Source organism: Triturus cristatus, chromosome 3_1 (genome assembly GCF_964204655.1).
Source record: "Triturus cristatus chromosome 3_1, aTriCri1.1, whole genome shotgun sequence".
Classification (NCBI taxonomy): domain Eukaryota; kingdom Metazoa; phylum Chordata; class Amphibia; order Caudata; family Salamandridae; genus Triturus; species Triturus cristatus.
The window spans coordinates 1110064960-1110083021 of NC_140583.1; the positions used below are offsets into that span (position 1 = coordinate 1110064960).

General features: G+C 48.7%; 1 protein-coding gene across 5 annotated transcripts in view; it reads right to left on the reverse strand.

Annotated features, from left to right (window-relative positions):
• Positions 1–18062, reverse strand: part of PTPN4 (protein tyrosine phosphatase non-receptor type 4) — a 1082125-nt gene that overhangs the window by 788360 nt on the left and 275703 nt on the right. For all 5 annotated transcript variants that reach the window (XM_085645981.1, XM_085645984.1, XM_085645983.1 and 2 more), the window contains exon 8: positions 13349–13469. In XM_085645981.1, the coding sequence (XP_085502107.1) occupies positions 13349–13469 (121 nt within the window). The remainder of the gene's footprint in view (positions 1–13348; positions 13470–18062) is intronic.

Genomic DNA, 18062 nt, shown 5'->3' on the forward strand with positions numbered 1-18062 from the left:
TGATCCCCTGGGTTTAAGAGCAGCAGAATATTTTAGAGGGTCACCATCCGGAAAGACTGCTTTTCTAGATAAGTATTCAGCGACCTGAGGTCTAGAATAGGACGCCATTGGAGAGCATTCTTCCGGACTAGGAAGAAACAGGAGTAAAACCCTTTTTCTTTTCGGGAGATCGGCACCGGTTCTATTGCTCCCTTTCGGAGCAGTGTCCGAATCTCCCGACGTATCTGAGATAGATGTTTGATCTCTTGACTTATCGGTGGTGTGCAAGGAGGGAATTGAAGAAATTCTAAAGTGTGTCCGAATTGTATTATATTGAGGACCCATCTGTCCATCGTTATTTTCTGCCAATGATGCAGATGGGAAGCAACTCTTCCACCCAGGGGAACTTGTGAAGGGGAAGAAATACATGTAGCCGGATCCAGGAGGTTGTCATTGTCTTCTGCCATTGTCCTTTCCTTGACGACCCCCTTGTCCTCTAGGAGCAGACTTTGTATAGGTCCCGAATTGTTTTTGACCATATTGCTGTCGGTATGGTTGTGACGATGAGGAATAAGAGGGGTATCTCCCTTGCTGGTAACCCCGTCTATAGGATGATTGGCCTGGCACCCCATAAGGGCACATTACGGTATTGTAGCGAACCTAGGGCTTTCGCAGTATCCGTATCTTTTTCGATACCTTGAAGCCGCCCTTAACCACCCCTGACGCCGTAGCACCGCAGCTCCTCCAAGCGACCGGAAGGCTGTGGTCGCGATATCCATCGCACAGTCAATGACTTCAGCCGAAGCCCATTCTCCTTCCTGAAGGATCTTTTTCGCCTTCTCTCTATTGTCCTCTGGGATGAGGTCCATGTAAGGTGCCTGTGAGAAGTTGGCCTGATGTATGATGTCACTAGTTCTAGTGTACACCTTATATCAGTCCAAACAACTCTTATGGTGATTGGTTGTAAAGTCAACCTTATAGACCAGCTATCCTAGTGGTAGCATGGACAAGAGCAGTCTTCGGCTAAACTCTGAATGGCATGTGAAGCCAGCTGTGATACCATATATAATCCCTTAAATACCAAATGAAAGGACACCACAACAGATATATATATATATAAAATAAAGTGTATTTATTCTAGTCAAACCTTCAGCACTTTGAGATTCGAGGTAAGTACAACACAGTCTTATTCAAGCATACATTAAGTCACACAGGTAAGTAATACAGTTAGGCCCTAGGGGCCACGCAAACCATATACTAAAGAAGTGGTATAAGGACCATTGTCACGGAAATAGAATAGGCCTAGGCCTAGGGAATCCCTGGGGCTACACTACACTACCAACAGTTAGGAAGTGGGAGGCCCACGGGATTCAGGTGCAGAGTGGAAACACGCACGCGTAATGCGTATAATCGATAGAAATAGTACAGTTCTGAAATAAGCAGTTTTAGGACACTTCTGGAGTAGCTAGAAAGTCGAGACTCGGAAACTAGACCCTAGGATAGTCACTACCCTTGTGAGCACCGAAGTACCCAAGTTACCTAGCCCACGGGCTGCGGGTGCATAGGTGTGAACTTGCGTCGGGTTTCGTCGTGGACTTCTATGGATGCCTGAAGGAAAGTTGCTGACAGGCAGTCAGTGAAGAGTGTCCGGTGGATCCCAAGGCTGGGATCAAGAAGAGAGGATACCTGCAAGCAGAAGGGACAGAGTCTGGGTCACTAGCTAGTGACCACGTGGAACCAGGAAGGAACCAGGCGATGTCGTGAAGATTGCAGGTGAAAAGGTGAAGCTTGTCGCAGCAGCCACGGGTACCAGGAGACGTCGAGGATGACCAGGACCAGGAGGCGAGCTGTACCACAAAGGCTCTTGCTGTCGGCGGCGTCGAAGTCGAACTAGGACTCACCAAGCCTTGGCAAGCGGAACCCACGAAAAAAGGAGGACTTGCTTCTGGTGCAGACCAGGAAGGTCTGGGGTGCTTCTCTTTTGCAGAGAAGCGGGAGCCAGTCTGGAGGAGCCAAACCAGCAGTGAAGATTCAAAGGTGTGTCGTCGCAAAGGCCGCTAGCCAACGGGCAAGCAACCGGACAGACGCGGCAAGCAGGAAAATGCAGAAGGGCCCCACGCAGGACTCGTGGAGTGTGGGGGGCTGATCTTCGGTGCAGATGGTGCTTGGGGTTGGGGCTTCTCAATCCCCAGTGCACAACTTCGAGGGTACCTCAGAAGCTGCGCTGGAAGATACTCGCCACTTTTCCCAGGTAGCCGGTCCCACGTCTCTCGTCGCCTCCACGGATCTCAGCTCGGCTGTGGATGTGGATCAGGGTCGGAGAAGTCTGGAAGTCAAGGCTCTGGTCGGGCTTTGCAGTCGGTCCCTCGTAGAACTTCAGCAAAGCAAAGGGTAAGTCTCTTGATGGTGCCTGTTTGCACAGGGTAGCCACTCCTTGGCCACAAGGGAGATTCTTCAGTCTTCTTCTTTCGTCGAATGTCGAAGGTCCAGAGTTTCTGTTCAAGTTGCACGTTTAGGATAATCTAATCTCCTGGGGCCCAGCTACCACACTTATACTAATCTGGGGGGCTGGGTTGCCTGCTAGGTCACGTCTTATGGGTGGGACCTGGGAGGGGGGTGGTTACACCCCCTTCCCTTTGTCCAGTTTCGCGCCAGGATTGGGGCTGGAGTGCCCCAGCACCGGTTTGAACTGGACTATGCATGGGACACCTTGTGTGCCCCAGGCAGTGTCTTGTTTCTTTCATCCCTCCCTGCCCCAATACACTAAGGCCTGTCTGGGGTGGTGCTCGCACCTCCCAAGGCAGGAAACCTATTGTCCAAGCCTCCCGTGCCGGGATCACTCCCAGCAGCAGGAGGTCAGACTTGTGTCGTGGCAGCAGCATCCATTTTGTGATGCTGGGGCTCTGGTTAACTTTAACCGGGTAAGTAGGTTACAACATGTCTTCTCCCTCTAGAAGGGAGGGATAATACCCTCATCCCCAGAAATGGGATGGGGGTATTATTCCAAAGTGTTAGACACCTTACACGACATGTTTTGATAAAGCCAAACCATAGTTACCATAACCGTTTAAGATTATAAGGTACTTTAAGAGTATATGGTAGGCTATATCATAGAACAGCTATAAGGACATGGTTCCGAAAGCTGCAGACAGGCTCAGCTCATGCTAGAGCACCATCTCACATGTTACCAAGCACTCTGCCTCCAGGATTGTTAAGGCCTGCCATAGGAGTGGCTGATAGGTACACATGTGTCTATATATAAGGTAGGTATAGGAATACTACACCTAAGCAAGGGGTGATTACACGACCTTGCCCCAGCTGAGTGATCAGCCAGTTGTGTCATAATGGAAGGCCAGGCCAGGGGTGGCATAATACATGCTGCAGCCCCTGCTAGGCCTAGGATACACCTATGCCCTGGGTACCTAAGGTACACTGTACAGGGGCCAATAAGGTGACCCTATCCAAATGGGTTATGCACCTAAAGTACATAGTATTAATTTAGAGCGAGAACAGCAGGGCTGTGGGTCTGATTAGCAGGCCCACGGCACATCTAAGTCGAAAACCAGTAAAGCAAAAGCAAAAAGTGGGGGTGAACATAGAAAGTAGACCCTACTCTCCTACACAACCCCCCCCCCCCAAACTTAGGGACATTAAACTAACCTTGACCAGTTGAGTCTTCATGTTCTAAGTGGAAATGTCTGGAGAGTCCATCTGCATTGGCATGGTCAGTCCCAGGTCTATGTTCCACTGTGAAGTCCATCCCCTGTAGGGAAATGGACCACCTAAGAAGTTTGGGATTTTCACCCTTCATCTGATTTAGCCACAAGAGGGGCTTATGGTCGGTCTGAATCTTGAAGTGAGTGCCAAACAAGTATGGCCTCAGCTTCTTCAGGGCCCAAACCACAGCAAAGGCCTCCCTCTCAATAGCTGACCAACGTTTCTCTCTAGGGGTCAGCCTCCTACTTATAAAAGCAATGGGCTAAGTTGTGAAAGAACAGCTCCCACACCCAACTCAGAAGCATCTGTCTGGACAATAAACTCTTTGGAGTAGTCTGGACTTTTCAGAATAGGTGCACTGCACATGGCCTGCTTCAGGTCATCAAATGCTTTTTGACAGCTTACTATCCACTGAACTTTCTTTGGCATTTTCTTGGAGGTCAAGTCATTAAGTGGTGTCACAATGGACCCATAGTTCTTAAACTTTCTGTACTACCCAGTCAGGCCCAGGAAAGCTCTGACCGGAGTCTGGGTAGTTGGAGGAGTCCAGTCCTTTATGGTCTGGATCTTGCTCTCCAGTGGTTGAACCTGAACCCCACCAACTAGGTGGCCCAGGTATACAACCTTGCTCTGCCCTATCTGGCACTTAGTGGCCTTGATAGTGACGCCTGCCTTTTGCAGGGCCTCTAAAACATTCCTCAGGTGGACCAGGTGATCCTCCCAGGTGGAGCTAAAGACAGCAATATCATCAAGATAAGCTGCACAGTAATCATCCAACCCAGTAAGGACTTGATTCACCAACCTTTGGAAAGTGGCAGGTGCTTTCTTCAAAACAAAGGGCATTACCACAAATTGATAATGTCCTCCTGGGGTCGAGAAAGCAGTTTTGGCCTTTTCATTCTCAGCTAGTCTGATTTGCCAGTAGCCTGCTGTTAGGTCAAATGTGCTCAAAAACTTAGCAGCTGCCAGTCTGTCAATGAGCTCATCTGCCCTAGGTATTGGGTGGGCATCTGTCCTAGTGACAGCATTGAGACCTCTGTAATCCACGCAAAACCTCATCTCTCTCTTACCATCTTGGGTGTGAGGTTTTGGAACAAGAACTACAGGACTAGCCCAAGGGCTCTCTGAAGGTTCAATGACTCCCAGCTCCAACATCTTTTGTACCTCAACTTTTATGCAGTCCCTGACATGGTCAGGTTGCCTGTAGATTTTACTCTTCACAGGCAGACTGTCACCAGTGTCCACCTCATGGGTGCACCAGTTTGTCTGACTTGGGGTCAGAGAGAACATATGTCTGTAGGATTGCAGAACTTGTCTGCAGTCCTGTTGCTGATGGACAGTGAGGCTGTCAGAAAAGACCACACCATCAACTGAGCCATCATCAGGGTTCTGAGTCAACAGGTCTGGGAGAGGGCCACTCTCTTCCTCCTGCCCCTCATCTGTAGCCATGAGTAAGCCCAAGTCTGCCCTGTCAACATATGCCTTCAATCTGTTGACATGAAGCAACCTGTGGGGGCTTCTGGGAGTCCCAAGGTCCACCAAGTAGGTGACTTCTCCCTTTTTCTCAACAATAGTGTGGGGTCCAGACCATTTGTCTTGGAGTGCTGCTGGGGCCACTGGCTCCAACACCCACACTTTCTGCCCTGGCTGGTAAACAGTCAGCACAGGCTTTTGGTCATGCCAAGCTTTTTGGAGTTCTTGGCTTGCCTCAAGGTTTTTAGAAGCCTTCTTCATATACTCTGCCATTCTGGAGCGGAGACCAAGTACATAATCCATTATGTCAAGTTTGGGTTGTCTGAATGGTCTCTCCCATCCTTCCCTTACTAAACATAGGGGTCCTCTTACAGGATGCCCAAACAAAAGCTCAAAAGGGTTGTAGCCAACCCCCTTTTGTGGGACCTCTCTGTAAGCAAACAGAAGGCAGGGTAAAGGGATGTCCCATCTTCGCCTAAGCTTGTCTGGTAAACCTTTTATCATTCCCTTTATGGTCTTGTTGAATCTCTCAACAAGCCCATTGCACTGTGGGTGATAGGGTGTGGTGAACTTGTAGTTCACACCACACTCCTTCCACATTGCAGTCAAATATCCTGACATGAAGTTGGCACCTCTGTCAGAAATGACCTCCTTTGGAAAGCCCACTCTGGAGAATACTCCAAGTAGGGCCCTTGCCACAACAGGCGCTGTTGTGGTCCTCAGGGGAATAGCTTCTGGATACCTGGTGGCATGGTCCACTATCACCAGTATGAATCTGTGCCCAGATGCTGTTTGTGGGTCCATTGGTCCTACAATATCTATGCCCACTCTTTCAAAGGGAACACCCACCACAGGTAGTGGTATGAGGTGGGCCTTTGTGGTGCCACCTGATTTGCCACTGGCTTGGCAGGTGACACAGGAGCGACAAAACTCCTTGGTATCTTCTGGCATATGGGGCCAGTGAAAGTGAGGGACAAGCCTGTCCCAAGTCTTGTTCTGGCCTAAGTGTCCTGCAAGGGGAATATCATGGGCCAAGGTAAGAAGGAAGCCTCTGAACTTCAGTGGTATGACCAACCTCCTGGATGCACCAGGCTTGGGGTCTCTAGCCTCTCAATACAGCAGCCCTTCATCCCAATACACTCTATGGGTACCTTGAGCATTCCCTGCAGCCTCAGCAGCAGCCTGCTGTCTGAGGGGTTCAAGAGAGGGGCAGTCTAATTGTGCCTGCCTCAGATCTGCCCTTGAAGGTCCCCCTGTCCCAAGAAACTCAACCTGATCAGGTTCAAGTTCTTCTAGGACAGTTCCTTCAGGGCCCTCAGAATCATCCTCCTGTGAGGGCTGATCCAGTGCCTGAGGCAGGGGGGAAGGCACAGCCTTTACCCTACTGCTTTCTCTTGGTTTGTAACTGGTCCATAGTTTCAGGATCCAGCACTTGTTCAGTGGTGCACTTTTTGGCCTGTGACCTGGTCACAGTAAGGACATGTGCATCTATCCCTAGCATCTCTGCATGGGTCCTATACTCCACTTCAGACCAAACTACTGGGCAATGATCTTGAAACTTCAAACACTCCACAGGAAGGTCTGAACTAACAACAACTTTCTTGAGGCCAGTTACCCCTCCCCAGGAGAAGTTAACAATTGCCACACTGTGGGAGGTAGTGGTATTGCTAGCGTTGGTCACTAGGTAGTTCTCACCTAGTATGATCTGTCCAGGGTCCACAAAGGCAGGTGTCACGATTGTGACACTAGCCCCAGTGTCCCTGTAGGCCTGGGCCATTCTTTGGTTGATAAAAAGAGTCTGTCTGTACTTGCCCAGGTTACTGGGGCCTACAGTAGAGGACAAAGCTATGTCCCCATCACAGATCAGAACAGCCTGAGTAGGTATCCTGACTAGGCCAGAATCCTCCTCAGTTCCCAGGGTTAAACCTACTACACCCTTTTGCTGGGAACCAACACTTACAGCTGAACTAGGGGGTACAGTTGCCTTAGGGGCAATGGTGGCTGGGGGATTATCCTTTTTGGTGCACTCACTAAACCAATGTGAGTTGGACTTACTATAGTTGCACCATGGTTTCTTTTGGCCATCTTTCTTTTTATCCTTTTTGGGACCACCCTCCCCCTGAGCCTTTTGGGGGCCTGGTGAAGACTTCTGGTCTTTTTGTTTCTGATCATTACCCTTCTGGTCTGCCTTTTTCTGATCACCGCCCTGGTTCTGGTTTTTCTGCTTAACTCTAGTCCTGACCCATCTATCTGCCTTCTTTCCCAATTCTTGGGGAGAAGTCAGATCAGAATCAATCAGGTGTTGATGCAGTAGCTGGTTTTGACAGTTGTTAAGGATTTGTTCTCTCATGATCAAATTATACAATCCTGTATAGTCCTTAACCTTACTTCCCACTAGCCAGCCTTCCAGAGCCTTAGTGGCACAATCTACAAAGTCAGTCCAGTCCTGAGTCTGTGTCTTCTGGGTATCCCTGAACAACAACCAGTATTGTTCAGTGGTTAGGCCAACCCCATCAATTAGAGCACTCTTCAGGACAGTGTAATTGTCTGCATCCTCATCACTAACTGTGAGGAGCATGTCTCTACCTTTCTCAAAGAAGGAGAGCCACAAGATAGCTGCCCACTGAATTTGGGGTACCTGCTGTACTTTGCAAGCCCTCTCCAAAGCAGTTATCCATTTGTGGATGTCATCCCCACACTTGTAGGGAGGGACAATCTTGCTCAGGTTCCTATTATCATAGTGCCTGTCTCTATCCTTAGGGATATTGCTGCCACCAGTGGGTTCTAACCCACTTAACTTTTGTTCTCTAGCCAGAGCAAGCTTCTCCTTGGCAAGGGCAAGTTCTTCCCTCTCAATCCTTAGATTAGCTTCCCTCATTCTGGCTTCATGCTCTTTTCTCTGGGGGGGAAGTCATTCCCCTGTGAGAAGAGGCATTAGAGATGCTAGAGACATGGGAGTGGATGGATTCCCTTGAAGGGGATCTGTCTCTCCTGCTTTTCTGGTTAAGCCTACTTGGGGGTCTGTATGGGGGGACCCCATGCAAACTCCCATGTAAGCTTAGGTTAGCCTGGCTAAGTCTTCCTACTTGGCCCTGGCTGTCTACCTCCTCATCTGAAGTCCCATCTGACTCATCTGTAGCGGGTAGACCCTCCCCTGTACCTAGGGTACCAGCCTGTGAGGCCCTAAGAGCATCATATTCCTCTAGGATCTGTCCTAGCTGAAGGAGGGTAGGGTTTGCACCCTGTTTTAACTTTCTGGAGGTACACAATTGTCTCATCTCCTGAAAAGTTAGGGTATCATATCTAGAGGGGATCTTTCTCAGACCTGCACCTCCTGAGAGAGAATCTCCTTGATCTCCTCCCAGAGACATGATCTAGTGAGGGTGTGGTGTGTGCACCTACCTACACTAGTTGTTTCTACTAAACCTCTCTAGTAGTTGTAGTCCGGGTGTGTTAGGCCTTTCAACCTACAACAACTAAGTCCAGTAGGACTTAAGTATTATAATCTATGTTATATGTACCTAAACAATATCTGTGATCTTTCAATTTAGTATCTCAAGATTACAATGGTATTACAACAGCAAGCTCAGATCCCAACCGCTGCTCACCAATGTGAGAAGTTGGCCTGATGTATGATGTCACTAGTTCTAGTGTACACCTTATATCAGTCCAAACAACCCTTATGGTGATTGGTTGTAAAGTCAACCTTATAGACCAGCTATCCTAGTGGTAGCATGGACAAGAGCAGTCTTAGGCTAAACTCTGAATGGCATGTGAAGCCAGCTGTGATACCATATATAATCCCTTGAATACCAAATGAAAGGACACCACAACAGATATATATATAAAATAAAGTGTATTTATTCTAGTCAAACCCTCAGCACTCTTTATGAGATTCGAGGTAAGTACAACACAGTCTTATTCAAGCATACATTAAGTCACACAGGTAAGTAATACAGTTAGGCCCTAGGGGCCACGCAAACCATATACTAAAGAAGTGGTATAAGGACCACTGTCATGGAAATAGAATAGGACTAGGGAATCGCTGGGGCTACACTACACTACCAACAGTTAGGAAGTGGGAGGCCCACGGGATTCAGGTGCAGAGTGGAAACACGCATGCGTAATGCGTATAATCGATAGAAATAGTACAGTTCTGAAATAAGCAGTTTTAGGACACTTCTGGAGTAGCTAGAAAGTCGAGACTCGGAAACTAGACCCTAGGATAGTCACTACCCTTGTGAGCACCGAAGTACCCAAGTTACCTAGCCCACGGGCTGCGGGTGCATAGGTGTGAACTTGCGTCGGGTTTCGTCGTGGACTTCTATGGATGCCTGAAGGAAAGTTGCTGACAGGCAGTCAGTGAAGAGTGTCCGGTGGATCCCAAGGCTGGGATCAAGAAGAGAGGATACCTGCAAGCAGAAGGGACAGAGTCTGGGTCACTAGCTAGTGACCACGTGGAACCAGGAAGGAACCAGGCGATGTCGTGAAGATTGCAGGTGAAAAGGTGAAGCTTGTCGCAGCAGCCACGGGTACCAGGAGACGTCGAGGATGACCAGGAGGCGAGCTGTACCACGAAGGCTCTTGCTGTAGGCGGCGTCGAAGTCGAACTAGGACTCACCAAGCCTTGGCAAGCGGAACCCACGAAAAATGGAGGACTTGCTTCTGGTGCAGACCAGGAAGGTCTGGGGTGCTTCTCTTTTGCAGAGAAGCGGGAGCCAGTCTGGAGGAGCCAAACCAGCAGTGAAGATTCAAAGGTGTGTCGTCGCAAAGGCCGCTAGCCAACGGGCAAGCAACCGGACAGACGCGGCAAGCAGGAAAATGCAGAAGGGCCCCACGCAGGACTCGTGGAGTGTGGGGGGCTGATCTTCGGTGCAGATGGTGCTTGGGGTTGGGGCTTCTCAATCCCCGGTGCACAACTTCGAGGGTACCTCAGAAGCTGCGCTGGAAGATACTCGCCACTTTTCCCAGGTAGCCGGTCCCACGTCTCTCGTCGCCTCCACGGATCTCAGCTCGGCTGTGGATGTGGATCAGGGTCGGAGAAGTCTGGAAGTCAAGGCTCTGGTCGGGCTCTGCAGTCGGTCCCTCGTAGAACTTCAGCAAAGCAAAGGGTAAGTCTCTTGATGGTGCCTGTTTGCACAGGGTAGCCACTCCTTGGCCACAAGGGAGATTCTTCAGTCTTCTTCTTTCGTCGAATGTCCAGAGTTTCTGTTCAAGTTGCAGGTTCAGGATAATCTAATCTCCTGGGGCCCAGCTACCACATTTATACTAATCTGGGGGGCTGGGTTGCCTGCTAGGTCACGCCTTATGGGTGGGACCTGGGAAGGGGGTGGTTACACCCCCTTCCCTTTGTCCGGTTTCGCGCCAGGACTGGGGCTGGAGTGCCCCAGCACCGGTTTGAACTGGACTATGCATGGGACACCTTGTGTGCCCCAGGCAGTGTCTCGTTTCTTTCATCCCTCCCTGCCCCAATACACTAAGGACTGTCTGGGGTGGTGCTCGCACCTCCCAAGGCAGGAAACCTATTGTCCAAGCCTCCCGTGCCGGGATCACTCCCAGCAGCAGGAGGTCAGACTTGTGTCGTGGCAGCAGCATCCATTTTGTGATGCTGGGGCTCTGGTTAACTTTAACCGGGTAAGTAGGTTTCAACATGTCTTCTCCCTCTAGAAGGGAGGAATAATAACCTCATTGCCAGAAATGGTATGGTGGTATTATTCCAAAGTGTTAGACACCTTACACGACATGTTTCGATAAAGCCAAACCATAGTTACCATAACCGTTTAAGATTATAAGGCACTTTAAGAGTATATGGTAGGCTATATCATAGAACAGCTATAAGGACATGGTTCCGAAAGCTGCAGACAGGCTCAGCTCATGCTGGAGCACCCTCTCACATGTTACCAAGCACTCTGCCTCCAGGATTGTTAAGGCCTGCCATAGGAGTGGCTGATAGGTACACATGTGTCTATATATAAGGTAGGTATAGGAATACTACACCTAAGCAAGGGGTGATTACACGACCTTGCCCCAGCTGAGTGATCAGCCAGTTGTGTCATAATGGAAGGCCAGGGGTGGCATAATACATGCTGCAGCACCTGGTAGGCCTAGGGTACACCTATGCCCTGGGTACCTAAGGTACACTGTACAGGGGCCAATAAGGTGATCCTATCCAATTGGGTTATGCACCTAAAGTACATAGTAATAGTTTAGAGAGAGAACAGCTGGGCTGTGGGTCTGATTAGCAGGCCCACAGCCACATCTAAGTCGAAAACCAGTGGAGCAAAAGCAAAAAGTGGGGGTGAACATAGAAAGCAGACCCTACTCTCCTACAGCCGGTGTCCTGGGGTATTGGGAATCTCGGCACCCACGCGGTCCACGGTGCTCAGGTTTGCTGTGCACACTCACAGGCCTCTGGGATGCTTAGGAAACCCACCTCGAGGGTGCTGGAATTCGACGAAGTCCATAAGAGCAGCGAAGTTCCAACCGGGTCATTTGCAGTGTTTCAGGTGCCTGCCAAGCAGGGGGGTAACTACTTTACCCCAAGGGAGATTTCTTCAGTCAGCTGGGCAGCAGCTCGTCGAAGGTCAAGTCTGTAAAGTCCAAGATTAATCTGAGGCTCTGGGGCCACATTATTCACCTTTATCCCCAAGATGAGGGGAGTGTCCAGAGTAGTGTCCATCAATGAGAGGTGAGGCGGGAAAGGGTGGCTACACCCTCTCCCCTTTGTGGGTTTCCCGCCTGGGCGAGGGGCAGGATGCCCCTGAACCGGTTCCAAGCGGTGTATGCAGAATGCAGGCGCTGTAGCTGCCTACGTGCAACTCTGAAAGGCATCCTAAGGTGCACCCACCCAGTTCCAATCCACATATCCTGTCTGGGGAGATGCTAGCACCTCCCTGCCACAGGAGCCCTATTGTCCAGCTAGCGAGGCTGGGATTTTCCCCAGCAACAGCCAGCCAGAGTCGTGTGGGTGGCGGGTAGTAGCCATTTTGTACTACTTGTGCACTTTTAAATTGATGTCTAAATTCTGCCGCTTTTCCCATATCGCCCCTCTAGCAGGGGGGAATCGTGCCCTCATGCCCATGGCTGGACTGGGGGTACGATTCCTACATGTTTGACACCAAACACGATATGGTTCTGTGTAGCCATTCTCAAGTTATCGCGTTATCGTGATAGACTTATAATGCGGTTAAGAGTATATGGTATGGCTACACTACAAACAACCCAGCAATGATTTTACGAAAGTTGCAGAGGGGCCCTACTCAGGTAGGGGTCCCCCCTCACACATACCTCAGCACCCTGCCTTGTAGGATTACAAAGGCCTGCTATAGGGGTGACCTATGAGAGTATATGTGTTGTAATGGGGTGGGATATAGGGTACCTATATCCCTGTGAGGGGTGCTAGCACCACCTTACCCAGACTACAGTAGTGGTCTGGTGGTGTCAGTTTGTATGGCTGTCCCAGGGTGGCACAATAAGTGCTGCAGCCCTGGTAGGCCTACTGAGGGACCCATGCCCTGGGTACCATCTACAAGGGACTGCCAGGGTATCCTCAGTATCCAATTGGCTTGTACCTAGGGTACTCACATCGTTTAACAGAGGAAGCAGATAGGCTGGGGTCCTGGATAGCAGGGCCACAGCCTGGCTAGAGTCATAAAACAGTCAAAACATCAGCAAAAAGTTGGGGGCAACTATGCAGTCGATGCCACTCTCCTACATAAGGTATGGCATATTTAAGGCAATACAAGACTAAATCACGCAAAGTACGAGTTGCAATAGGGAAATTATATTAAACAGACAGAATAGGGACCGCCACTGGTATTTTTCTTGGCCTACAATGAAAAGCCATACCACAGGCACTAGTAGAACCTCACTAACCTAATGAAAAAATCCGAATTTTTAAAGGTGTAATGAACACACACTGGTACACACACCATCATTGGGGTTGCACTCATTTAATCTACTGAAGGGCACCTGTAGAGAGCATTATGTAAACAATTTAACTGAAAGTAAAAGTCTCCTGACCTGAAAATATCAGCTGCTGAAATGCAGCAGAACTGGGTGGGAAACGTTCCAGAAGTTGACAGACTTAGACATGACTGATGTAAACAAGCAAGTAACTCAACAGGACTGCAACCAATTTCCACTACAAAGCATTCCATTTAAATGTTTAAATTCTTACGTATTCTGCTGATGTAATTTTGACGTTTCTTTTTCAAAGTCTTGAGATTGATTAGGGATAAAGAGGTATTCAGAAAGATATCCTGGCATGTGCTCTGAATGGTTGTAGTCACCCAGCTCGGCTAAAATATGAAGGAAAGCACAGTTAAATTACATAAATTACCATGGGTTCATTTTTGCATTTAAAAAATTCAAGTACAACATCAGTTTTTCACAGCTATCATAACGAAAGAGTAAGGTAATGTTGTGGTTCTTCCTCAAAACGACAAGTTAACAAAAGAAAAAACTTCTCAGTATTAGAATCATTTAATGGAAAAGTACATTTACATTTCAAGCTGAAGGGATTGCTTTGGTCTTTAGCAAACTGAACACATTTTTTTTTTTTAAGCTAGCAAGCAACTATCTGGATGAGCCCATCCCTATTTGACAAGAAAGCAAGTAACTGCTAGTTAAATCCCAAATCTTTTTGCCATAGGTAAAAGCCTAGACAATGTTAGCAGTCACTGCTTTCCCTAAAGATTGCCAGAACCGCAAGTAAACTTCATAACCTGACAAACAGAAACTTTATTTAGCATTTGTCAATTATTCAAGATGTGCAAGTTCCAATATCCCAGTCGCCACTGGGTAGTTATAGTTAGGATCGTATTTCTATAGGAGATGCCTATTTTGTGTTGCTAATAACTTTTGGCACCATAAACTTCCTAATCCGACAAAGAGGGACTTTATTCAACATTTGTCAATTATTCAAGATGTGCGCAGATACTCGTTTAGGGGAGTGGGGCTCGCACCCCACAGCCTAAAAAGGCCCTGGGGAATCGCATTAATCGTAGCCGAAATGTTTTGGGGAGTGGCCTCCTCCCTTAGTTTAAAAAGGCCAGGGACTCAATCCCCTTGGGCCGAGAAATTAAGGGAGGGGGTGTGCAACCCTGCTCCCTGAACCTAATTATGCACCGGTAGCACTATCCGCCAGGGACAAAATTTGAAAAGAAGGGTAGGGGGTTGCGCAATCCCTTCTTCCTGAGCCTTTAAAGATCCCTGGGAACCCATCCCCCTCCCCCAGGCTGGCTCAGTGACTGTGTCCCGGGAAGCCCACCCCAAGGACATAGTAGTTTCCTTGCCCAAACATAAGTTTGTTCTCGTCTGGTAGGAGCATTTTTAAATCTCCTGCCAAACGCGAACAAACATACAAGTCTACTCCCAGCCAGCAGAAGCTTTAAAAATGCTCCCACCAGCTCTGAGCATACTTGTGTTCTGTTTTAATGCCCACACAGCATGCAAAAAACAGCTCCCGCTCTATGGGGGAGCCGACTCGGGCCACTGGCGCTCTCGGCCTGCGCCCACGGAACTTAGCGTAGTGCTATGTGGGGGCCCCTGGTGCCCGTCCCCCCCTTTATAATTCGGCCCTTGGGGATCTGGCCTTATCAAAGCTCAGGAAGGGGGGGGGCTGCGCCACCCCTAGTTGATCAAATATGGCCTCGAATACAGTTCAGAGGAGAGGGGGCACGCTGCCCACCTCCCCTTTAAAATGTCATGCAGCTCCGGGGAAAGGGATCCACGGACCTTATATGGCTTAGGGAGGGGGCCAGCACAGACCCACTCCCATTTATTCTGCAATTTTGCCCCAAGGATAAGGTTCATGGGCCTAATAAGGCTCAAAGAGGGGGCCACGTGCATCTTCCCTTTAGAATTCAGCTCCAGGGGAATCGAGTCCCAGGAAGGGGGGAGTGCACTGCCCAACTTCCCTTGTTTCTGCAATTTGATCCTGGGGAATGGGGTTCCCAGGGTCTATTAAGGCTGTATGCCCCCTTTCCCATAATATAGATGTTTTGGCCTTGGGGAATGGAGTGCCTGGGGCCACAAGGCCAACCGGACGCTACCTCGCCAAAGGTGGTGTGTGGGTTTGGCAGACTGCAAAGGGGTTGGCCTTCGGGTAGGTGTGGTCAAACCCCCACCCCCACCCGCTGCGCACAGCTGAAGGCCGTGAATAGAAGAGTTGTTGGCCACAGGACCTGGCCCGGCACGACCATGTGCAGCATGTCGTTGGATGCCCTCAGGCAGTTGGAAGGGGGGCCTTGTAGAAGGGAATGCGCGACTGGGTTTGGCTTTACGGTTGGTAACAAAATGTTACTTACGCTAAAAGTAAAAATTAGAATTCCAAAGGTCAAAGTAATGCTAGAGTAAGTCAAAATGTTCAGTAACAATGTAACATTTCAAACTCTAAAAAACACAGAAATGTACTAGTTATAGTTTTCTCAAGTAAATATAATGTATGCCCTAAGGTAGTAAGAACTTGTGCCGTCGCCATGCACTGTTAATTAACCCACATATTACATCACTCATGACATCTTCTATGACATTATTGAAAATATTACTGCAACATTTGCAATAAAATTGTTGACAAGAATCAGGGCATGGCAGGAGCATGAGTTAGTTACATTAGGGCACGAGTTATTGTTACTTGAGATAACTATAACTGCTGAATCTCCGTGGTTTTTAGAGTTTAAAACGTTACGCTGCTACTGAACATTTTACCTAACTATAACGTTACTTCACTCTTGTTTTTTCAGTGAATATACATGTACATTACTATATATATTCAATGAAAAAAACAAAGGCTACAGGGCCGTTATAGTTATGTTCAGATTTCACACACAAAACCATAGCAATTCAGTCTTTATAGTTCTATTTATCTCAAGTACCTATAACTGGTGCTCTTTGGCTCCCAGAAGAAGGCGATAAGGGAGAAAGCGCAGGCCATCAATTATGGCTTCTCGTCACTGGCCAGATCCATTCGAGGCCATGATCAGTTCTGAAATCCAAGTTGATGCCAACCCTTGCATACGGATTGGAAATAATGCTAGGTGATGAGGCTCTTCTGCTAGACAAATTGATAAGAGCCTATAAACAAACCTTTAAGCTCCCTAGGTCCGCCTCTCCTGCACAGATCCAGCTAGAATTCCTGCTTACAAAACAGTCACTTGCTAGGCCGGCGACGTTCGTAAAGCTTTGTCATAACTTGCGAGCAGCAGCTGAAAACACCCTGGCTAATTTAGTCTGGACTGAAATCAACTTACAGCGGGGTAATGACACTCAATAAATATTTAGAAAACAGCATTAGGACGCTTGAACTGGGGTAGGATCTCCAGGACACAGTGAGTCGGGATGTGGTTCCCTGGGTCTATGGAAGGCTCAGGGAGTGGGGGAAACAAGCGACTCCCTCCCTTTAATAAAAACTGCCTTTAAATTACAGTAACAACTCTGGGAGATTGAATTCCATGCCTTTTTTAAGGCTGTGGGGAGGGGTCACATGCTCCCCCTCTCCTTTTAGCTACATGGAGGGATGTGGTTCCCAGGGCTTTTTTAAAGTTGGGGGTGTGGCATGAGCCCCCCCCCCCCTCCCCCTTTATAAGTATACGCAGTACCACGGGATGGAGTCCTCTAGGCCCAAAATGTGCTATTAGATGGAGGCCTGTGTATGTATGCAAGTGTATAAGAGTGTCGTGTTCGAGTGCTGCTTGCCCTTTGGTCACCCCAACGAGCCTTGATGTAACTAGCGGCAGACCAGCCGCTGAGCAAGCACCACCCCATGTGAAGGGGGCCACGAGTTCCGAAGCACGGGGCTCAATGTGGAGCACGGCGCGTGGATTGAGCGCGGCTTCACTCCTTGGGGCTCAATGTAGAGCTATGAACTTGGCAATTATTAAGGAAGCAACCATCTATGGATAAGTAATTACGGACTATATCTCCCATTAATCATTGCGTTTTGTCTCATCCAGAGCAGCTGCATATCAGCGGACGATTGGATTAAAAAGGAGGATGTGGCCCGGCTTGCTTCCTTCGACTGCGGTGCCTCTGAGGAAGTGAACTACGAAACGCGTCAGGTGGCAGTCGTATGCTAATAGACTGAGAAGCGAAGCTGAGCATACCAAATAAATGCTTTTACTGGGGAAAAGAGTGTCGTGTTCGAGTGCTGCTTGCCCTTTGGTCACCCCAACGAGCCTTGATGTAACTAGCGGCAGACCAGCCGCTGAGCGAGCACCACCCCATGTGAAGGGGGCCACGAGTTCCGAAGCACGGGGCTCAATGTGGAGCACGGCGCGTGGATTGAGCGCGGCTTCACTCCTTGGGGCTCAATGTAGAGCTATGAACTTGGCAATTATTAAGGAAGCAACCATCTATGGATAAGTAATTACTGACTACATCTCCCATTAATCATTGCGTTTTGTCTCATCCAGAGCAGCTGATATCAGCGGACGATTGGATTAAAAAGGAGGATGTGGCCCGGCTTGCTTCCTTCGACTGCGGTGCCTCTGAAGAAGTGAACTACGAAACGCGTCAGGTGGCAGTCGTATGCTAATAGACTGAGAAGCGAAGCTGAGCATACCAAATAAATGCTTTTACTGGGGAAAATAGTGTCGTGTTCGAGTGCTGCTTGCCCTTTGGTCACCCCAACGAGCCTTGATATATGTATGTATGTATACATACATAACCATAAATAAAACACAAACTGATTTTGCTGGCAGCCAATCGGAGCGCTAGCTCCCACAGAAGGGAGATGGCCCAGGTGGAAAACAAACCTCCCTGGGGGTCTATGAACGCTTTATTTTTTAATTGCCACTCCCGCAAGACTCTCGTGGGAGTCCCTTGGACCCAACCATACAGATATAATATTTTTAAACCTTAATTTCTCAAAAACTACTGAACGGATTTACACC